The following is a 22017-nucleotide window of genomic DNA, read 5'->3' as shown; positions in this document are numbered from 1 at the left end:
CCTCCTCTATTTTCACTCTTCTAACCAGTACCTCTTCTCTTGCCCCCTTCACCCAGCAAATCCTCTCCCCTCTATCTTCCAACACCTTAACTTTCTCTATCTCCACCTCCATCCAAGATCTCTCTCCATCACCTTACGCCTCTATCGTTTGCAGCATCCCTGTGTTCCCCTTTCCTTCCTTCTGTGTCAGCGTCTTCTCTGCCTATTCCTCCAATGTCCAGAATACCCTTTGTCTTCTTACTGTCTCCAACCCATATTCAGCATCTCCCATCTGTCTTCTTACTCATCCCATGACTGTTTTTTTCCCTTCATCCTACAACCCCCATGTCCTGTATCCTCTTATGTCCCTTTTTTCTTCCTTATTTGATCTAGCAGCTCTTTCTCCCCCTTCCTAAACCAACCAGCCCACCATCTGATTCCAGTACCTCCTCTCTGTTCCCCATCTTAATCAAGCATCTCCTTTCTATTATCCTACTTCCTTCATGATCACTATTTTCCCTCCCCTTCAAGCAAACATCTCCAACTTTTTACCCTTTGCCTCTTCCAGTACTCAGCTGCCATCAGCCCTGCCTTTGGCTCTGGTCCCACTAAACTGGATGGTAATAATGAAGAAAGAAGCGACGGGACTTTCCCTTTTGCCTACATCACTACTGGCTCTGCCGATCTCGATCCCACCCCCCTCTGAAGTTACTTTTGTTTTTGAGGGGCAGGATCAAGACCAGCAGAGTCAAATAGCAATGTAGGCAAGAGGTAAAGCTCCGTGGCTACTATCTTCATTATTGCCAGCTGGTTTAGCCACAGGACCAGGACTGGTACCAAAGGCAGAGCTGATGGCAGCCATGTGAGATGCCTGGACAGCATTGGTGTCGGCTTCAGGAGTGAAGAAAAGTACCGGTAAGAGCAATGCCGGTTAGAGGGAGGCTGGGGAAGGAAAAGCTTGTTATCAGGGGCAGGATGTAACATTCAGGGAGGGGGGGAGGAAATAAGCAAGTAATCAAGCATAGACTTGAATATAAACTGAGACCCGCATTTTTTGGCCCCAAAATCTCAGTTTATATTAGAAAGTACTGTATATATTCAGTCTGCATTTGTATCTGTTCCTTTGTTGTTTCCTTGTCCTCCAGGTCCTGGATCAGGCCATTGAGATCGAGAGGGTCATTGAACGATATGAATCTCTGGCCAGCGAGCTCCTGCAGTGGATTGAAAGAACCATCAGCATCATCAGTAATCAGAAGTTTGCCAATTCTTTGCCAGGGGTGCAGCAGCAGCTACAGGCTTTTACCACATATTGTACTATGGAAAAACCAGCCAAGTATGTGGATCTTAACCAGTGCTTCATGGACAATTTTTTTTTCTTTCCTCCGTCTCTTTTTTAATCTTAGATTTTTTTTAATCAGTTTTTTTAATCATGGGGGGGGAATTGGAGGAACAAACATTTTGTCAGGTTGTTCTCTTGGCCTTCTACTGCAGGTTTGATTGATGGTGTGCTAAACTCATTATGCAGGTACAGACTCAGGAGAAGGGTGGAATTGGCACACAGGCCATTCAGGACCCTCATTGTATCTCTTCCATCTTGAAACATACTTCTGGGTAGAGGGTGACTAAAAATGAGGCTTTCAGTTTTGGCTGAAACTGAATTTGCTGCTGAAAATTTGCCACTCAGTTTCAGACAGAACCAAAGTTTAAATTTTCACCCCTCGCCACCACTGCTGCTGCAAGCCTGTCCCCTCAGGTTAGCCTCTCCCCCAGTGGAAAACCTAATCCCTTGGCCACCCACCAATTCCGCCTTTCCTCATCTCCTACTCATAGGACCTACCTTCAAAAAGCCTTGGTGGTCTAGTGGCCTCTTCAGGGCAGGAGTGATCCTAAGTCGCTCCTGCCCCCACCGGTTCCAATCTCAAAATGTCTGCCATGACCTCCTGTGGCAGTCTCGCAAGGCTGCTATGGGAATTTGCAACTGTGGTTTGTTTGTTTTTTTTATAATTTTTATTCATTTTACAACTTACATCAAGTGTATCAAAAAATAACATTTGATTTGAAAAAAAAAAAATCACTTGTATTACTATTACTATTATTATCATCAACTGACATTCATGAAAGTTAATCTCCCCTCCCATCCCTATCACATCAAAAATATTCATTTATATTATACAATATACATTCTATTAATTTATCAAGAGATCACAGAAACTGGCATGGGCAGGAGTAACTGGGAATTGCTTGTGCCCATGCCAGTTTCAATCTCAAAATGCCTTCTGGTACCTCTCTTGGCAGGCTTGTGAGGCTACTGTGGAAAGTTGTGGCAGCCATTATGATTTCAGAGCTGTCAGGGGCAGGGACAGGAACGACTCAGGTTTCCTCCTGCTCGGAAGAGATCACCAGGGCTTTGAAGGTAGGCCTTAGGAGGGCCTATAGGTGGATGGAGGGTGATGCAGAGTGGTTATAAGGGAGGGAGAGTTTTAGTTTTAGCTGAAAATGCACTTGCATTTTCTGCTGAGTGCCAAAACCAAAAACAGTATTTGGTCGGCCTCTACTTTGGTTATGTTATACTGTAGCTTTGCTCTCTGTTGTAGTATTGATTTTAATATATTGTCCTCACAGGCCTGCAGGAACATTTTGAAGAGAAAACTCCCTGTGAAATTTCTTTTTTGAAAACTGAGGGGTGGTTATACCATGGGTACATTATCCCAGGACAAGCAGGCATGATATTCTCACATGTGGGTGACGTCATCTATGGAGCCCCAGCACGGACAGCTTTTCAAGCAAACTTGATTGAAGTTTCAAGTTCGCTATGCTGCACCACGCATGTGCATGCCTTCTTGCCCACTAGAGGGCGCATCCCCACCTCGTGTTCAGTTTTTTCCGCGGAGCCAGAAGCCCTGTGGAAATTGTGCTCTCTTCGTTTTGCCTTCTGACACCGCGGCTGAGCGTTTTTTTCTCGGTCGCTGTGCTTGATTTGTTTTTTTATTTGTTCGTTGTTCAGTTTTTGTCAAAAAAAAAAAAAAAAAGTCTTTCGTTCGGCTCCGGGGGCTCCCGGTAGCCGCGGCCGCGGGACCTCGTTCGTTCCCGGCCGTTTTTTCAGTTCATGTCCCGTCCCTTGACGGGCTTTAAAAAGTGCACCCGGTGCGATCGGTTGCTTTCGATCACCGATCCCCACCGGTGGTGCTTGCTTTGTCTGGGTCCTGAGCACCCGACCGACTCCTGCACTCGATGCTCTACTTTTCAGCCGAGAGCTCTCCGCCGCCGTCGCGCTCAAATGGCGGAGCTCTTTGCTGTGGACCCCGCGGCGGGGAAGGCCTCGACGTCGGCCTCGGCTTCGGCCCCAGCCTTGACCTCGGCCTCGACTCCCTCGACCTCGCCCCGACAGCCTGCTTCGTCGAAGCCTGCGTCCTCGACCCCGAAGTCGACAGTGGGTAAGTCCTCACTTCCTTCTTCTGTTCCAGCCTCGAAGAAGCCATCCTCGGGCTCATCGACGGGGGCGGGCGGGTCGTCCTCGGCCCCGCCCCGAGCGTCGAAGTCGGGTGCCCCGCGGGAATACTCGAGACCGAGGTCGCCCTCGAGGGAGCACCCGCCGGCCCCGGATCTACCGGCTATGATGGGGGTTCCCGTTTTTCAGGACTTGCTTCGTGCACTCATTGCCTCGGAGCTGTCCGGCGCCCTCGCGCACCTACAGCTGGCTTCGGCCTCGTCTGCCCCGGCTTCGGCAGCCTCGGTCTCGGTACCCTCGACTTCGGCCCCCGGGGTGGCTTCGGCCTCGACCTCGACCTTGCCCTCGACCTCGGCTGACCAGCCTGAGCGGAGCGTGCGGCCTCGGGACAAGGTGCGAAGGGTTCGGAGGATCTCTTCCTCTTCTTCCTCGTCGAGGTCCTCCCGGGGCTCCTCGCCCTCGGGTCGGCCTCGGGCGAAGCGTCGGCCGAGGAAGCCCAAACGTCTTCGGGGCTCTCCTCGACGACGCGGTCGCTCCTCGCTGACCGGGGCTGAGACCCTGCGTGTCTCAGAGCTCCGCCTCGATAATCCAAGGCTTTTCCGTTCCTCCGAGGTGGAGTTATCTAGGGACTCCTCGCCGAGGCGGAAGGGGCATGCCTCGGTGCCTCATACCCCGGGGACTTCCCGCAGGGGTTCCTCGGGGCATGGGCGGTCCCCGACCCCGTTGAGGTCGCTGGGTGCAGCTTCTTGGGGTTCGGGGTCTGGCACGGGTAAGGAACTTCGTTACTCCCGTGAGGCTTCCCCTTCTTTCTTGGCGGCGCGGGCTTCTCGATCTCCCTCTCCGCCTTCGAAGCCCTCCTTTTCTAGATTTGTGCTTGATATGGGGAAGGCTTTGGACCTTGATCTTGGGTCAGGTTCTCAATATACGAAGGAATTTTTGGAGGAGCAGGATTTGCCTTCTCCCCCAAGGGAGACGCCTCGTCTGCCTCTCAACAAAGTTCTCCATCAGACCTTCCTGAGAAACTTGGACTCCCCTCTCACGGTTACGGCGGTTCCCTCGAAGATGGAGTCAAAGTACCGTACAGTCCCTTGCAAGGGCTTCGAAAAAGCGCAGCTGTCCCACCAGTCGTTGCTGGTGGAGTCGGCGTTGAAGAAGTCCCAACCGTCTCGGGTCTCTGCTGCGGTCCCCCCCGGACGGGAGGGACGGACCCTGGACAAGTTTGGTTGTCGCCTCTACTCCAATTCCATGATGGCTTCCAGGGTCCTTAATTATGCTTTCATATTTTCGTCCTATTTACGGCAGATGGTGAAGGCGTTGCCCCGTTATTATGGGGTCATGCCGGATTCCCATAAGGGGGACTTTGGTACCTTTATGGCCAATTTGTCACAGCTGCGTCTGTACCTCTTTCACGCAGTATACGACGCGTTTGAGTTGGCCTCTCGAGTCTCCGCCTTTGCGGTGGCGATGCGCCGTCTCGCATGGCTCCGTACCCTGGATATGGACCCGAACTTGCAAGAACGCCTGGCCAATCTTCCATGTGTTGGCTCAGAATTGTTCGATGAGTCCTTGGAGGCGGCGACCAAACGCCTGTCCGAACATGAGCGCTCCATCGCCTCATTGGTCCGTCCTAAACCCCTGGTCCCGCCGCAGAAGCCGTTTAGACCCCCTCCGCGGCGATACCCGCAGAAATCGACACCGGCTTTCTCGAGGCCTCCACCCCGGCGTCCCCCTCAGCAGGGCAGAGCGTCCCAACTGAAACCCCAGGCGCAAGGGGCGTCTAAACCAGCTCCGTCTTTTTGACGTGATGAGCGGATGGGGGCGGGCCCCCTCCGCACTGTCGACGGACCCCCTTCCCATCGGGGGCCGCTTGCAAGCCTTTTATCAGGCCTGGGCTGGGATCACGTCGGACGCTTGGGTGCTCCGGATCATCTCCGAGGGTTACTCCCTAAATTTCTCAGCCACGCTGCCGGAACATCCGCCGGGGGCTTCTTTTTGCTGTCGAGCCCAGCTTCCTCTTCTCCTTTCGGAAGCCAGGTCCTTGTTGAGCCTTCGGGCGGTGGAGCCAGTGCCCCCGAACCAAAGGGGACGGGGGTTTTACTCCCGTTACTTTTTGGTCCCGAAGAAAACAGGGGACTTTCGCCCCATTCTGGACCTCCGGAGGCTCAACAAGTTCCTTGTCCGGGAGAAGTTCCGTATGTTATCCCTTCCAGTCCTGTACCCTCTGTTAGAATCGGAGGACTGGATGTTCCGGTGCATCCCGCCTTCCGCAAGTTCCTCAGGTTCCAGGTGGGGGAGTTGCACCTCCAGTATCGGGTACTCCCCTTTGGGCTGGCTTCGTCCCCTCGAGTCTTTACGAAGTGTATGGTGGTGGTCGCGGCAGCCCTGAGATCTCGGGGGCTGCAGGTGTTTCCCTACCTGGACGATTGGCTGATCAAGGCGTCCTCCAAGGAAGGGGTTATTTCAGCGACCCGACAGACTATCATCTTCCTTCAACGTCCGGGGTTCGAAGTGAACTTCCCCAAGTCTCAGTTGTGCCCGGCTCAATCCCTTCAGTTTATCGGGGCCGTGCTGGACACGGTTCGCCTCCGTTCGTTCCTCCCCCCGCCACAGTTGGGGGCCCTGCTTTGATTGAGTTGCCAGGTTTCGCTGCTGCCTTCAGTTTCGGCGCAGCGCATGATGGTTCTGCTCGGCCACATGGCGTCGACGGTCCATGTCACTCCGTTCGCCCGTTTGCACCTGAGGCTTCCTCAGTGGACCTTGGCCTCTCAGTGGCGTCAGGATCGGGACCCAGTCTCCTCCCCTATAACAGTGACTCCTTCCTTGAGACGCTCGCTCCGTTGGTGGACCAACTCTTCCAATCTTTCCGGGGGCTTGCTCTTTCTCGTTCCTCCGCATTGCAAGGTCCTGACAACGGACTCCTCGGAGTACGCGTGGGGGGCTCATCTGGACGGTCTGCGGACTCAAGGTCTATGGTCGGCAGAGGACCGGCGTTGTCACATCAATGTTTTGGAGCTTCGGGCCATTTTTCTGGCTGCTCGAGCTTTCTGCCACCTGCTGCACGATCAGGTAGTCCTCGTGCAGACGGACAACCAGGTGGCAATGTATTATGTAAACAAGCAAGGGGGAACGGGCTCTTGGTCCCTGTGTCGGGAAGCAGTGCGCCTTTGGGAATGGGCGGTCTCCCAGAACATCTTCCTACGTGCGGTTTACATTCAGGGAGAGAGGAACTGTCTGGCAGACAAACTAAGTCGCCTCCTCCAGCCGCACGAGTGGTCGCTAAACTCCCGAGTTCTGCACGAGGTTTTCGACCGCTGGGGGACTCTTCAGGTGGATCTGTTTGCCTTCCCGGAGACTCACAAACTGCCCCTATATTGTTCTCGGGTGTACTCCCCGGACCGTCTCGAGGCCGATGCCTTTCTTCTCGACTGGGAAGGGAGGTTCCTTTATGCGTTTCCTCCTTTCCCTCTGATCTTGAGGACGCTGGTTCATCTCAAATCGTCCAGAGCAACTATGATTCTCATTGCGCCTCGTTGGCCTCGTCAACACTGGTTCTCCCTGCTCCTTCAACTCAGTGTCAGGGAGCCTCTGCTTCTGCCTGTCTTTCCCTCTCTGCTGTCTCAGAGTCGGGGTTCGCTGTTGCATCCCAATCTTCAGTCCTTACATCTGACGGCTTGGTTCCTTTCCCCTTGACTTCGGTTTCGGTTTCTCAGTCTGTCAGGGAGGTTTTGGAAGCCTCGCGCAAGGTCTCGACTTGGCTTTGTTATTCCCAGAAGTGGACCAGATTTTCATCCTGGTGTTCCTCGCACCATCTGGATCCGAGTTCGGCTCCGGTGTCTTCGGTTCTAGAATATTTGTTGCATTTGTCCAAGTCTGGGCTGAAGACGACTTCCATTCGAGCCCATCTTAGAGCTGTTGCTGCTTTCCATTGGCATCTTGAGGGTCGGTCTCTCTCTCTTCATCCTCTGGTGACTTGTTTCATGCGGGGTCTGGTGAATGTTCATCCCCCTCTGAAACCTCCTCCTGTAGTTTGGGATCTTAATGTGGTTTTTGGCTCAGTTGATGAAGCCTCCTTTTGAGCCTATTGACAAATCTCATCTTAAGTTTCTTACTTGGAAGGTGATTTTTCTGATTGCACTCACCTCAGCTAGGCGGGTTAGTGAGTTGCAGGCTTTGGTTGCGGACCCACCTTTTACTGTGTTTCATCATGACAAGGTGGTTCTTCGCACCCATCCTAAATTTTTGCCGAAGGTTGTGTCTTATTTCCACCTCAATCAGTCCATTGTTCTTCCGGTGTTCTTTCCGAAGCCCCACTCGCATCCTGGTGAGGTGGCGCTTCACACGCTTGACTGTAAGAGGGCGTTGGCTTTTTATCTTCAACGCACTCAGTTTCATCGGAAGGTTCCTCAATTGTTTTTGTCCTTCGACCCTAATCGGTTGGGACGTCCGGTTTCCAAGCGCACCTTGTCCAACTGGTTGGCTGCTTGTATTTCTTTTTGCTACGCTCAGGCTGGTCTCGCTCTGTATGGTCGGGTCACGGGACATAAAGTCCGAGCTATGGCAGCTTTTGTTGCTTTCCTCCGGTCTACTCCGGTGGAGGACATCTGCAAGGCTGCCACTTGGTCTTCGGTTCATACTTTCACCTCCCACTACTGTCTGGATACGTTGTCCAGAAGCGATGGCCGGTTTGGCCAGTCGGTTTTGCGTAACCTGTTTTCCTAAATTGCCATCCTCCCACCTGCCCTTTTTTTTTGGTTGGCTTGGAGGTCACCCACATGTGAGAATATCATGCCTGCTTGTCCTGGGATAAAGCACAGTTACTTACCGTAACAGGTGTTATCCAGGGACAGCAGGCATATATTCTCACAACCCGCCCTCCTCCCCGGGGATGGCTTCTTTGCTGGCTATGGAACTGAGGACCACGAGGTGGGGATGCGCCCTCTAGTGGGCAAGAAGGCATGCACATGCGTGGTGCAGCATAGCAAACTTGAAACTTCAATCAAGTTTGCTTGAAAAGCTGTCCGCGCTGGGGCTCCGTAGATGACGTCACCCACATGTGAGAATATATGCCTGTTGTCCCTGGATAACACCTGTTACGGTAAGCAACTGTGCTTTAGTGCCCATCGACTTCACACCTCCTTTGCAGCAGGGAAAAAGGTAGGGTTACCAGATTTCCACTTAAAAAAAACAATAGGACACTTTGCCCTGCTCTGTTCTGCCCCCATCCCCAAGAGTTGTAAATTTTAAAAATCGCTCGGACTGCCAACAGAGACCTCAAAAATAGGAAATCTGATAATCCAGGGAAATCTGGTAATCCTAGGAAAAGGCCAAGGCTTAAACCATGTGCAGAAATTTTAAAATGAAATCACCACATGCTGCTGGCTACTTCTAGGTCCACCCATTCTTGGTGCAAGTAAAAGTACCCACAGAGGGGATGTCATCATGTGACCGTGCCAAGCGGTATTCCCGTCAGATATCCACATCCCCAGATACCTTTGTTCTCTGTAAAAACATAAATACAGGGTTACACACACATTCCACATTCATTCTATTAAAATCACTGATCAGGTCTTCCTGACCTCCTGGTTGTCCCAAGGTACTCCCTGGACTTCTCGTCTCTCCAGAGTCCTTTCTGATCCTCCATTAGCTCTTCAGGTCTTCAGCAGCATCCGGTGCCATTACCGGATCCGCCACCAGTTGCCATGTCCCAGCCAGTTCCTCCGCCAGTCCACTCCTCAGTCCTTTGGCCAGTGCTCCCTGGGTCCTTGGATTCTCCCAGCTCTCTGTCGCTCGGTCATCTTATCTGGCACAAATGCACTGAGGGCTCTCCTAGCCCCTCAATCATCTCGCCAACGCATGCAACTGCCCTTATGTGGCACACACGCACCGAGGCCTCTCCCAGCCCCTCCGTCATCTTCTTGCCGACGCACACATTGAGGACTCTCCTGGATTCTTAAGCACATAAGCACATAAGCATGGCCTCTGCCGAGTCAGACCATAGGTCCATCGTGCCCAGCAGTCCGCTCCCGCGGCGGCCCCCCAGGTCAATGACCTGTATTGATCTATTACTCAAGAGCATTTTGTCTTGTATAGTGACCCTCTAATTGTACCCCTGGATTCCCTTACCCCTCAGGAATTCGTCCAATCCCTTTTTGAAACCCAAAACCGTACTCTGCTCAACCACCCCCTCTGGAAGCGCATTCCAGGTGTCCACCACCCTCTGGGTAAAGAAGAACTTCCTAGCATTTGTTCTAAAACTATCTCCCTTCAATTTTTTTGAGTGTCCTCTAGTTCTTGTTGCCCCCGCCAGTCTGAAAAATCTGTCTCTCTCTACCTTCACTATACCCTTCATGATCTTATAAGTTTCTATCATATCCCCTCTAAGTCTCCTCTTTTCTAGGGAAAAGAGCCCCAACTTCTCCAGCCTCTCAGCATACGAGAGGTTTTCCATGCCCTTTATCATTTTTGTCGCTCTTCTCTGGACCCTCTCGAGTATCGCCATATCTTTCTTTAGGTACGGCGACCAGTACTGGACGCAGTACTCCAGATGCGGTCGCACCATTGCCCTGTACAGCGGGAGGATAACTTCCTTGGTTCTGGTAGTGATACCTTTTTTGATAATGCCCAACATTCTGTTCGCCTTTTTTGAGGCCGCTGCGCATTGTGCTGCCGGTTTCATTGTTTTATCCACCAAAACCCCCAAGTCCTTTTCTAGGTTGCCTTTTCCCAATGTCATCCCCCCCATCATGTAGTTGTACATCAGGTTCCCTTTCCCTATGTGCATAACTTTACATTTCTCCACATTAAAACTCATCTGCCATTTATCTGCCCACTCACTCAGTTTGTCCAGATCCCTTTGGAGTTTTTTACATTCCTCTACAGATCTAACTTTACCGGAGAGTTTTGTGTCATCCGCAAATTTTATAACTTCACACTTTGTCCCTGTTTCCAAGTCATTAATAAATATATTGAATAGCAGCGGTCCCAGCACTGACCCTTGTGGGACGCCACTTGTGACCCCTTTCCAGTCAGAATAGTGTCCCTTTACTCCTACCCTCTGTTTCCTGTTTGCCAACCAGTTTTTGATCCATCTGTGTATGTCCCCTTCCACCCCGTGGTTCCACAGTTTCCTTAGAAGGCGCTCATGAGGTACCTTGTCGAAGGCTTTCTGGAAGTCTAGGTATACTATATCTATGGGGTCACCTTTGTCCAAATGTCCGCTTATCCCCTCGAAGAAGTGCAGTAGGTTCGTTTGGCAGGATCTTCCAGTACAGAAACCATGCTGGCTTGTTCTCATCAGCTTATTTTTCTCTATGTGCTCACTGATACTGTTCTTGATCAATGATTCGGCCATCTTCCCCGGAACCGAGGTCAAGCTGACCGGTCTATAATTCCCCGGGTCGCCTCTGGTTCCCTTCTTGAAGATAGGTGTAACATTTGCTATCCTCCAGTCTTCCGGTATTACCCCTGTTTTCAGGGATAGGTTACAAATCTGTTGCAGTAACTCCGCTATTTCGTTTCTAAGTTCTCTTAGTATTCTTGGGTGAATTCCGTCCGGGCCTGGCGATTTGTCAGTTTTTAGCCTATCTATCTGTTTGAGTACGTCTTCGAGGCTTACCTCCATGCACGATAATTTTTCCTCTTGGTCCCCCTTGAAGAATTTTTCCGGTTCCGGAACATTGGATGTGTCCTCTTTTGTGAAGACCGACGAGAAGAACGTGTTTAATCTGTCCGCCACTTCCTTTTCCTCCTTTACCACTCCTTTCCTATCCCCCTCATCCAGGGGTCCCACTTCCTCCCTCGCCGGCTGTTTCCCTTTCACATATCGAAAGAAAGGTTTAAAGTTCCGTGCCTCTTTTGCAAGTTTCTCTTCATATTCTCTCTTTGCTGTTCTGACTACGCGGTGGCATTCTTTTTGGTGCTTCCTGTGCTTTTTCCAATTTTCCTCAGTTTTATCCTTTTTCCATGTCCTGAAGGATTTTTTCTTATCTCCTACCACATTCTTAACTTCTCTTGTTAACCATGCTGGGTCCTTTGCTTGATTTTTTCTGTCCCCTTTTCTAAATCTGGGTATATATCGGCTTTGCGCCTCGTTCACTGTGTCCTTAAAAAGGGTCCAGGCTTGGTCCACCGTCAGTGCCTTTCTGGTGCTGTTCTTGAGTTTTCTCTTGTTCACTGGTCCCACCTCCAATTGTCAAGCCTAAGCCCCTTGACTCCAGGTTCTACCGGGACCCTGGCTATTTCTTCAGCTCTTTCCCTGCCAGTGTATAGGTCCCCACAGACCCTCTCACCACTGTGCTTTCTCTGCTGCACCAGTCCTCCATGTCAGGGCTGATCAGCCACACAGGGCCAGATCTCTCTCTCTGTCCCTACAGACCCTCCAACCACTGGACTTCCTTTCTCTGCTGCACTAGTACCTCCCCTCCTGTCAGGTCTGGTCAACCTGGTTACTCTACTTTTCTGAACTGGGCCCCCTATTAGCACTGGTCACAAGTGGCCTTTAGGGCTTACCAGGAGTTAAGCTAAAGCCAGTATTCCAGCTCCCAAAGGAGCTTCTTGCTTTCTGAGCTCTCTGTGCTGGGAGCTGTTCTTTTCAGCACCACAGTTCACTCAGAATGAGCAAACAGCTCCCAGCAGCACTAACAGCTCTTATGCAAATTAGCTCTCCTCTCAATGAGCTCCACTGCTTAGGCTCCTTCCACTGGCCAGTTACAGGTACTCCATCTACCCTGTCATACGGGAAGAGCAGTTTTTAGCTCCCACCTCCCTTTTTACCAAGTAACTGCTGAAATTGTCTAGACATGGTCTTCCTTATTGTAAAATTTTATATAACTAAAAGAAAATCATACACAAATGAGAAAACAAATATTAAATTTCATACAATGTATTTATTTCGATCTTCCCATTTTTTTCAGTATTTATGAAGCTGTGGACATTTACATGAGGGATTGCTGTACTTCCTAAGGTGACTTTATATTTTCATTTATTAATTATTATTATTTTATTATTATTAGGTTTCAAGAAAAGGGAAATTTAGAGGTTTTGCTGTTTACCATCCAAAGTGACATGAGAGCAAAGAACCGCAAACCATACATCCCACATGAGGGCAACAGCATTTCCGATATCAATAAGGTAAGATGTGCGGTGGTCAGCAAAATGTGTTCCTTTAAAATATTTCCAGAACAGCAAAAATTAATGCTTAAATTATTTTATTTGGATTTAACTTGCACCTTTTAATGATATCGCAAGGTGAATTAAGTAGGTATTTCCTTGTCTTCAGAAGACTTACAATCTAAGACTGTGGTTCCCAACTCAGTTCTCAGGACCCACCTAGCCAGTTGAGATTTCAGTATATCTACAGCTTCCATTGTATGCACATCTATCTCCAAAGCTTTACCCGGTACTGTGCTTGAGTTCCAACTGCCAAAATCTCTGTTAAGACTTACTCCAGCCCATCTACACCCTCCCAGCCATTGAAGCCCTCCCCAGCCCATCCTCCACCAAACGGCCATATACAGACACAGACCGTGCAAGTCTGCCCAGTAACTGGCCTAGTTCAATATTTAATATTATTTTTTTATTATTATTATTATCTCATGCATATTCATGATGGATATCCTGAAACCCTGACTTGGGGAATTCTGAAGACTGGATCGAGAACCCCTGTTCTGAGGGCTAGATCTAATAACGTGTTAAATGTATAATAATGTAAGATATGCTCCAAGTAAACAGGCTTCCAGTGACAATAAAGGGGCTTGTGTTAAACACCATTAATGCTTATAGATGCCCTGAGTTTATATCTGAGGCAACAGAGGGTTACTTACTTGCTCAAGATCACAAGTAATGGCAGTGAAATTTGGACCTTGGCTTCCCTGCTTCTCAGCCTGCTGCTCCAACCGCAAGGCTATTTCTCTACTCCAGATTAGATTTTTGGGTTACCTGCATATAACTATACCTTCCATATAGAGGGCCGACTAAATTTCATTTTTGGTTTCAAATTTGGCACCAAAACCAGACTCAAATCCAGGTTTGGGTTTTGGTTGAAAATGCTTGTGCACAGACAGGTGCTGGTTCCAATCACAAAATGGCTACCAGGACCTACTGCAATAGTTTTGTGAGACTGCTGTGGGAAGTTTCATCAGCCATTGCATTGGAGCACCAGCATGGGAATGAATTAGTTGGGTTTGTTCCTGCTCCCAAAGAGGCCATTAGACCACTAGGGCTTCCTAAGGTAGGCCCAGGGAGGGTCTACATGCGGTCGGGTGGGATGGGGAGGTGGAGAATGATCGTTGGGCAGTGCATGGGAAGAGAGGGTTTCAGCACTGGAGAGGTGGGTTCAGGAGAAGGAGCTTTTTGGTTGGGTGTTGGGGAGGGAGTGGTGGGGGGGGAAGTTTCATTTATGATTTTGGTTTCTACTGAAACATAAATTTTGGTTGCAGATTCAGTTTTGGTAGAAACTGAAGATCCTGAGTTCAGTTGGGCTGTGCTCTCATATCTGTATAGATTTCTAGGGAATCTTTGTATTCAGTGAGTTACCACATGGGAACATGAACAACAAAATTCAGGAAGTATATTTGTTGGTGGGGGATCTACAGGAATGTTTAAGACCATAGGAATTCCCATTCTTTTATTTGGAAGGAAGAGCCTAACTACAAAGTGAATAAGAAAGCTAACATACTGGATCATTGAAATAACATAGGGTCAGATATTGAGAGAGCTACTGAGTGGTGAAGTGAATAGCTTAACTTTCTACTGAATTTAAATGTAATTACACTTATGAGGACTAATCTAGCCAAATATCATGCTAACTGTATCAAAACTCCATCTGGGGCATAGCCCTACTTTGCCCCTTCTTTATCTGTCTAAATCTGTGCACAATGCATTTTTGTGCAGATATTTTAGCTGAATAGAAAAGGGAAGTTTTAACCAGTTAAGACCATTTGAATAACGTGAATCTTCTACATATCAAACTTATACCTCTTACTGGAGGTAATTTTTGAAAGTCATTTTTGCATGTATATCCCTCTTATAAAATGACCCACAGATGAAAGTACACATGCAGACATGTTCTAATTTAATCATAGTAACACAGTAAATGATGGCAGAAAAAGACCAATCTACCCAACAAGGCAACTAGAACCCCAATCACCACTCTGTAAAGGCATAGGTCATCCAAGTTTAAATCAGAGAGTTACACAGGGACAGACATCAAACCTAATCCTGCCCATCCCTTTTGGAATCAAATCTGTCCCCACAAGTAATCTCTTTTGTCCCCGCCTATCCCCATGAACTTCAGAAGTAGTTATTTGATATAATTATGCTACTGAATTAGAAGCTCTGGTAGAGACCCATTTACAAATAAGCAAAGACATTTTATTATTTTGAAATATTAATTGAAAATAACAAATTTTGTAAATGGGTCTCTGCCAGAGCCTCACATAAGAATTGCCATACTGGGACAGACTGAAGGTCCATCAAGCCCAGTATCCTGTTTCTAACAGTGGCCAACCCAGGTCCCAAGTACCTAGCTGGATCCCAAATAGTAAAACAGATTTTATGCTGCGCATTGTAGGACTAAGCAGCGGATTTCCCTAGGCCATCTCAATAATGACCTATGGATTTCTCTTTTAGGAAATTATCCAAACCTTTTTTAAACCCTGCTAAACTAACTGATTTAACCACATTCTTCATCAATGGATTCCTCCAGAGTTTAATTACACATTGTGTGAAGAAATATTTTCTCCAGTTTGTTTTAAATTTACTACATAGTAACTTCATCGCATGCCCCCTAGTTCTAGTATTTTTGGAAAGAATAAACACTTCTACCCTTCCACTTTCCTCAGTATTTTTTAGACCTCTATTGTATCACTCTTGAGCAGTCTCTTCTCCAAGCTGAAGAGCCCTAGCCATTTTAGTCTTTCTTCATAGATAAGGCCTCCCATCGCTTTTATCATTTTCTTCACCCTTCTCTGTACCTTTTCTAATTCTGCTATATCTTTTTTGAGATAGGGCGACCAGAATTGCACATGATATTTGAGGAGCAGCCTAGAGAATGACATGGGGGGGAAAAATCTGTCCCGGTCACTGAACCACCGTCCTCTTCACTGCCCCGTCCCCGCAGCATCCACCCTTCCCTCTTGCCACCTTACCACCCTTCAGCGGCCTGACAATCTCCCTCCCTCCCCCTTACCTTCATGGCGTAAAGAAACTTAAGGGAGGGAAGGTGCGCGGTCCCTTCCCTCCCTCCCTCCGGCCAAATCTCCCTCCCTCCCTCCCCCTCCCCTTACCTTCATGACTCTTTAGAAAATAAACTGAAGCCTGCCTGTGCCGCCCTGCAGTTGCGTGTGTGTGGGCGGAAGCTTCTCCTCTGATGCAACCGGAAGCAGCGTCATAGTGCACAAAGAGGTTCAGATGACTGGAGGCAGATTCTAGAACTCAAGGAGGTAAAGGGGATGATTGAAATCTACAAAATCCTGAGTGGAGTAGAACTGGTACAAGTGGATCGATTTTTCACTCCGTCAAAAATTATAAAGACTAGGGGACACTTGATGAAGTTACAGGGAAATACTTTTATTTGTTTTGTTTGATATTTGAATTTGTTTGATATTTGAATTTCTCTGTCATATGTGACTGTCTCTGGGAAAAGGTGATTGAAGTAGTAGATTCAAAATGTTGCAGCTGATCGATTTTCATATCAAGGGTCCATAAGTAGTCATAGTAACATAGTAGATGACGGCAGATAAAGACCTGAATGGTCCATCTAGTCTGCCCAACCTGATTCAGTTTAAATTTTTTAAATTTTTTCTTCTTAGCTATTTCTTGGCAAGAATCCAAAGCTCTACCCGGTACTGTGCTTGGGTTCCAACTGCCAAAATCTCTGTCAAAACCTACTCCAGCCTATCTACACCCTTCCAGCCATTGAAGCTCTCTCCAGCCCATCCTCCCCCAAACGGCCATATACAGACACAGACTGTGCAAGTCTGCCCAGTACTGGCCTTAGTTCAGTATTTAATATCCTCTGTGTTCATCCCACGCTTCTTTGAACTCAGTCACCATTTTCCTCTCCACCACCTTTCTCGGGAGCACATTCCAGGCATCCACTACCCTCTCCGTAAAGTAGAATTTCCTAACATTGCTCTTGAATCTACCACCCCTCAACCTCAGATTATGTCCTCTGGTTTTACCATTTTCCTTTCTCTGGAAAAGATTTTGTTCTACGTTAATACTCTTCAAGTATTTGAATGTCTGAATCGTATCTCCCCTGTTCCTCCTTTCCTCTAGGGTATACATATTCAGGGCTTCCAGTCTGAAAAAGTTACATGTTTGAACTTCTGTAACTTTTTAAAAGGATGGGGTTTGGACTCTTGTATTAACAAATTGTTTTCTCAAACAATTCATTAAAACCTCATCTTTTGTTTCTGGTGACTTCAGTCACATTTTCCCGGAGATGGTCACAGTTATTCCTCCTCTCTAGACTGTGTACATATTTAGATCTTTAAATATCATCTCATAGAGATTTTGGAAAAGACCCTACATATTTTGGTAGCTGTTCTCTGGACTGCTTCTACTCTGTGTTCTTTTGAAAGTAAAGTCTCTAGAATTGAATTAAGTAATCTAGATGAACCTGTTTCATTTGGGGAATGTATGGGCCCATGGGGGTTTTAGTTGCAGCCCCTAAGGAGGTCTCTAATGTTGAAATCTGGCAGTTAGTTTCCAAGATGGAAGGAACTTTGACTACTTGTTTGTCTCAACTTTGCATCTTTACTGGTGAAGCAGCTACCAAAGGGCCCCTTTTACAAAGCTGCAGTAGCGAGTCCTGGGGTGGCAAATGCGACGCAGCCTATAGGGACCGAATGGGCTCGTTGCATTTGCCACACAGGAATCTCTACCATCGCTTTGTAAAAGGGACCCAAAGTGTCTACATTGGAGTATATCAACTTGCACAGTGGAAGGTTAAATGAATAATCTGTGAAAATTAGAACAATGGAGGAAGTTAATTCTTCTTTGGTGAAGGGGAGTAATTTACTGGAAACTAGATTGGAAAGATTGGAGAACCAAGCAAGAGCTAACAATTTACTTTTTTAAAAAATTCCATGTAATATGATTGCCTTATGCCAGATGTTGAAACAGTACATGGTAGAAGTCTTGTCTTTTGACCCCTTCATCCTTCCCAATTGTTTCTAAAGCTTATTATATTTCCACTTCTATTAAAAATATTTCTAGTGGACAGATTGAAGAGTTGTTGGAAGTAGACCTAAGCACAATGCTGGAAACTTCTGTTTGGGAACCTTAATGGTTACCTTTGGAAGTAGTGATGATAGAAATAAGGTATTGATAAATTTCTTCAGGCAAAGATTAGCTCACTTTCATGATTCATGTTTTTCTGATGTCTCTTGTAGGATTGCAGAAGATCCAATAAGAGTTTCTTAAGTTGAGACCAAGAGCTTTATCTCTTGGTATGACTTTCTTCCTGAAGCTTTCCAGACTGTGTAAAGTGAAATTCCAGGGGAAAGAATATATCTTCTTGGATCTTCCCCAATTAGAGAAGCTACTACAGATTTGAGAAGCTAAGAGACTTAACATGACATCAGTATAGAGCTCAATATGTATTAGTTCTCATTGGATGGAAATATAAGTAGCAAATTTAGTCAGAGTATAGCTAAGATGAATAGTCTATAACTTAGTATTCTTTCCTTTAAATTTCTTTTGTAAATAGGATTTTGTGTTAGGTCTCTCCTCCCAATTTTTCTTTATAATTTTCAATGACTTGGAAGAGTTTGTTCTTTTAGGTTTTTTCTTCAGTATTATTAGATGTCTTTTCCTGTCAGAACATTTTTTGTTACTTATGTGAAAATTTATAAATCAAATTTTAAAATGTAATCCAAATGAAGCCTCAATAATGGCCTGTACATACAGATACATTATCACTTCTCTTCTTCTATTGGTCAAAGCACTCCCTACACGCTATAGCATTTTACTGGAAGTAGCTGTCACCTTATACTATTTGATTACCATAAGATCATCAGATATGATTACTTTGAAGTTTTTTTCCTATTTGATAAACAAAGATCCCTTGGATTTATACACTCCAGATGCTCAACTTTTCATTTTTTTTTACATTGTTCTTATTTGAGGTTTCTGCTGGAGTCTTCTGGCACACAAAACTGCTGCTTCATATAATCTGATATTTCTTATTAACTTAGACAGAAATCAATATGACTGAATCTTAGATAAATACTGTATAACTGAATATCTAACCCATAAAATGATACAGACAGCAATCAGAATTTCAGGGATGAAAGGTCATAAACTCTGGTGCATCTGTCATTTCCTGGGTGCTGGTGCGGTGGGAAGCATGTGACTTCTAATTCCTGCTGTATTTCTGACTCAGGCCTGGGAGAGGCTGGAGAAGGCAGAGCATGAGCGGGAGGTGGCACTACGGGAAGAGCTGATCCGCCAAGAGAAACTGGAACTGTTAGCTCAGCGTTTTGACCACAAGGCAGCAATGAGGGAGGCATGGCTGAGTGAGAACCAAAAGCTAGTGTCTCAGGTAAGTGAGATGTTTCAGCTCTCCCTACATAAGAAAAGTGAGCAGGCATATAGGGAAAGGAGAAGGCAGTAGCATATGTATTATACCTATGATCTATGGCTTAATATACTTGACATATTGACTTTTAATAACAGTGTCAAAGTGGTTTACAATTCAATAAAAACCAATAATGGGAATATAGAATACTTCAAAATACAATAAATCAGTCGAAACTTATACAAACATGAGCAATAAATCAAGACCTGAAAGGAGGTTACAATATGTTATTTCCAAAGAGAGGGAAACAGAAGGAATGCATGCACATTAAGGACATAGACAGTCCTCTACTCAGCTCAGGCCACAGTCTCCCTCTCTATTTGATTTTAACACTAAAATCAGAGAAAACATGTCTTAAAATTTCTTTAAAGTTAATAAAGGCATTCATTTATTAATAGTCATTCACCACCATCATTGTCAGCCATTCAACGATCATGGCTTATCATTTATTGCCAGTTAATATCTTCGTTCAGCACCATCATACATTAATCATCATGTCTCAGTTATTATTATCCATCGTTAGTTATCAATTATTGGTAATCATTTGTCAGCATCGTTATAATCCATGTATTTATTGATCCTCAATCAATAATCATCAGTTATAATTCACTGTCATCATTTTTTATGGCCACCATTATCCATCAATTATTATCTCTCATACCATGATCATAATACATCCATCCATTGGCCATCAAACACAATTCACTATCATTCATGATCATTACTTTCCATCAACTATCTGTCATACTATCATCATTATCCACCATCAGTTATAATTAATTATTATCATTAGTCATACTGTCATCATCTATCAGTTATCCATCTATCATCAGCCACTAGTGCCTTATCACTGACATAATGTTACTATCATCATCATTCTGCTGTTATAGAATATGAGCTTAGCACCCAGATTTTTAGTGTCTAACTTTTAGCAACCTATATCAGGACCGGTTCAAGGTACTGTGGCACTTTGATGTGCTTTGATGTGCCTCCCACCCCAATATGGTATCTCTCTCCTTCCCCTTTCTCCCACCTGTGATTCAGTATCACCCCCTGTCTCTCAGGTCTCCTCCTGCTGGACCAGGTGAGGTACTGGCTCAGGGCACTGATCATAAAAGTTACCAAAATCCCAGTCCAGTATCTATCCATTCAGGAATCTGAAGGTAGACTGGACTGGGATTTTGGCATCCTGGGCCAGGACTTCACCTGATCCTACACAGAGCTTACCTTAGTCATGGATTTGATAAACTTCTTTTCTGTGGTAAAGCCAAAGCAGTTTACATTTATTACATGCAGGTGCTTTCTCTGACCCTAGTGGGCTTTCAATCTAAGTTTGTTTTTTGTACCTGGGGCAATGGATGGTTGAGTAACTTGCCCAGAGTTACAAGGAGCCACAGTGGGAATTGAACTCAATTACCCAGTACACTAACAGTTGGGCTACTACTCCATTTACATGGATATTCGATTATGCTGGTATTCTTTAAAGAAAACCTCTTTATAAAATTGCCCTGTAATTGTTTTGGAGTTTCTTGCAGTTGTAAACAAGTGAGCATCTCAATCTTCTAAGCCACAAGATCTCTTATGTTGGTGAGAAACTGAAAAATAACACAGAAAGCTCTTCTGTTGGCCAGAAGCTGTAGGAGGGAGCACAGCCACTAGGAAGAGCTCTTATGTTTGACATTACCACTGGTCATGCACATTTTCTTGTTATGCAGGACAACTTTGGTTATGATTTACCAGCAGTGGAAGCGGCCATGAAGAAGCATGAGGCCATTGAAGCAGACATCTCTTCCTACCAGGAGCGGATCCAGGTTCTAGAGGAATTGGCTGTGGAAATGGAGAAAGAAAATTACTATGACATCAAGCGCATAAATGCACAGAAAGACAACATCTTGCGACAGTGGAACCTTCTGACTGAATTGGTGGAAGCTCGTCGCCAGCGCCTGGAACAGAATAGGTCCCTCCAGAAGATCTTCCAGGAAATGGTCCATATGATCGACTGGATGGAAGAGATGCAGGTAAGATGGCAACAGAAATTAATTAGCTAGGGTTCCTAATATGCACTACACTTCCCCCTCAATATTCGTGGGGGTTAGGGGCAAAGCCGGCCCACGAATATTAAAAAACCACAAATAACTTTTAGGGCTGACTCTAACCCACCCCCGCCTCCCTTCTGCCTCCTGGACCTCTATACCTGGTAGTCTACGCTCTTCCTACACTCCTGCCCTGTGCAGAGCCGTCCACAAAAATGGCTGCTGTGAGCTCCTGCTGTAGTCTCGTGAAACCATGGGAACTCACAGCGTCATTTTTGTGGACGTCTCTGCACGGGGCAGGAGCGTAGGAAGAGTGCTGCTGCTGCTGCCCCACTTCACCACTAGACCACAGATAAGCTGTATAGAGGTCCAGGAGGCGGGGGTGCTTCCGTGTTTAAAAAACACACAAATAACCAAAGTCACGAGTCTTAAATGTGCAAATCGGGAAGTGTAGCGTGTTAGTTCGTTCTAATGCTGTTAAAACGCATCATTTACTTCGTCCCATTTTATGCAGTGGGACTCGGATACTAATAATATAAATTAACAGTGTTAGCAAATATTCAGATAGTTATTAACGTGCTATTTCTGTAGGAGGCAATTTTATAATCACTTTTCAAAAAGTTATTGCATCTCTCCTCTTACGATACCATTGGCTGCTCATGCCTGTTTATAAACTTGCATAATTGCTCCGGGCTATCAAAGGTTGTAGTTTTATTGTCCATAGTAACTTTCATTAACGCCGGATAGAGCAATCCATACTTAGCCCCCATAGCTCTTAATTGGGGTCTGAATTCCAAGAAAGCCAAGATAGCAGTACTCCTGGCAAAATCTGGAAATATATGGATCTTGGCATTTTAAGTTCCTGTTCTTGCATCCAGTACTAGAACAAAAAAACTCAAGAAACTATATCAGAAACAAGAAATAAAAATAACACTGTCATTCTAGTTCAAGAGGAGCTGCAGGACCTTTACAAA

The 22017-nt window shown here is 46.3% G+C and overlaps 1 protein-coding gene across 3 annotated transcripts in view; it reads left to right on the top strand.

Annotated features, from left to right (window-relative positions):
* The window catches only part of SPTBN4 (spectrin beta, non-erythrocytic 4), a 420524-nt gene that overhangs the window by 92405 nt on the left and 306102 nt on the right, over positions 1-22017 (top strand). For all 3 annotated transcript variants that reach the window (XM_033954096.1, XM_033954095.1, XM_033954094.1), the window contains 4 exons: positions 1125-1312; positions 12439-12556; positions 18816-18974; positions 20726-21028. In XM_033954096.1, coding sequence (XP_033809987.1) covers positions 1125-1312; positions 12439-12556; positions 18816-18974; positions 20726-21028 — 768 coding nt within the window. The remainder of the gene's footprint in view (positions 1-1124; positions 1313-12438; positions 12557-18815; positions 18975-20725; positions 21029-22017) is intronic.

The sequence above is a fragment of the Geotrypetes seraphini genome, chromosome 8, assembly GCF_902459505.1.
Source record: "Geotrypetes seraphini chromosome 8, aGeoSer1.1, whole genome shotgun sequence".
NCBI classification, from domain to species: Eukaryota; Metazoa; Chordata; class Amphibia; order Gymnophiona; family Dermophiidae; genus Geotrypetes; species Geotrypetes seraphini.
Note: the sequence above shows the minus strand (reverse complement) of the source record. Positions and strands in the feature narration are given on the sequence as shown.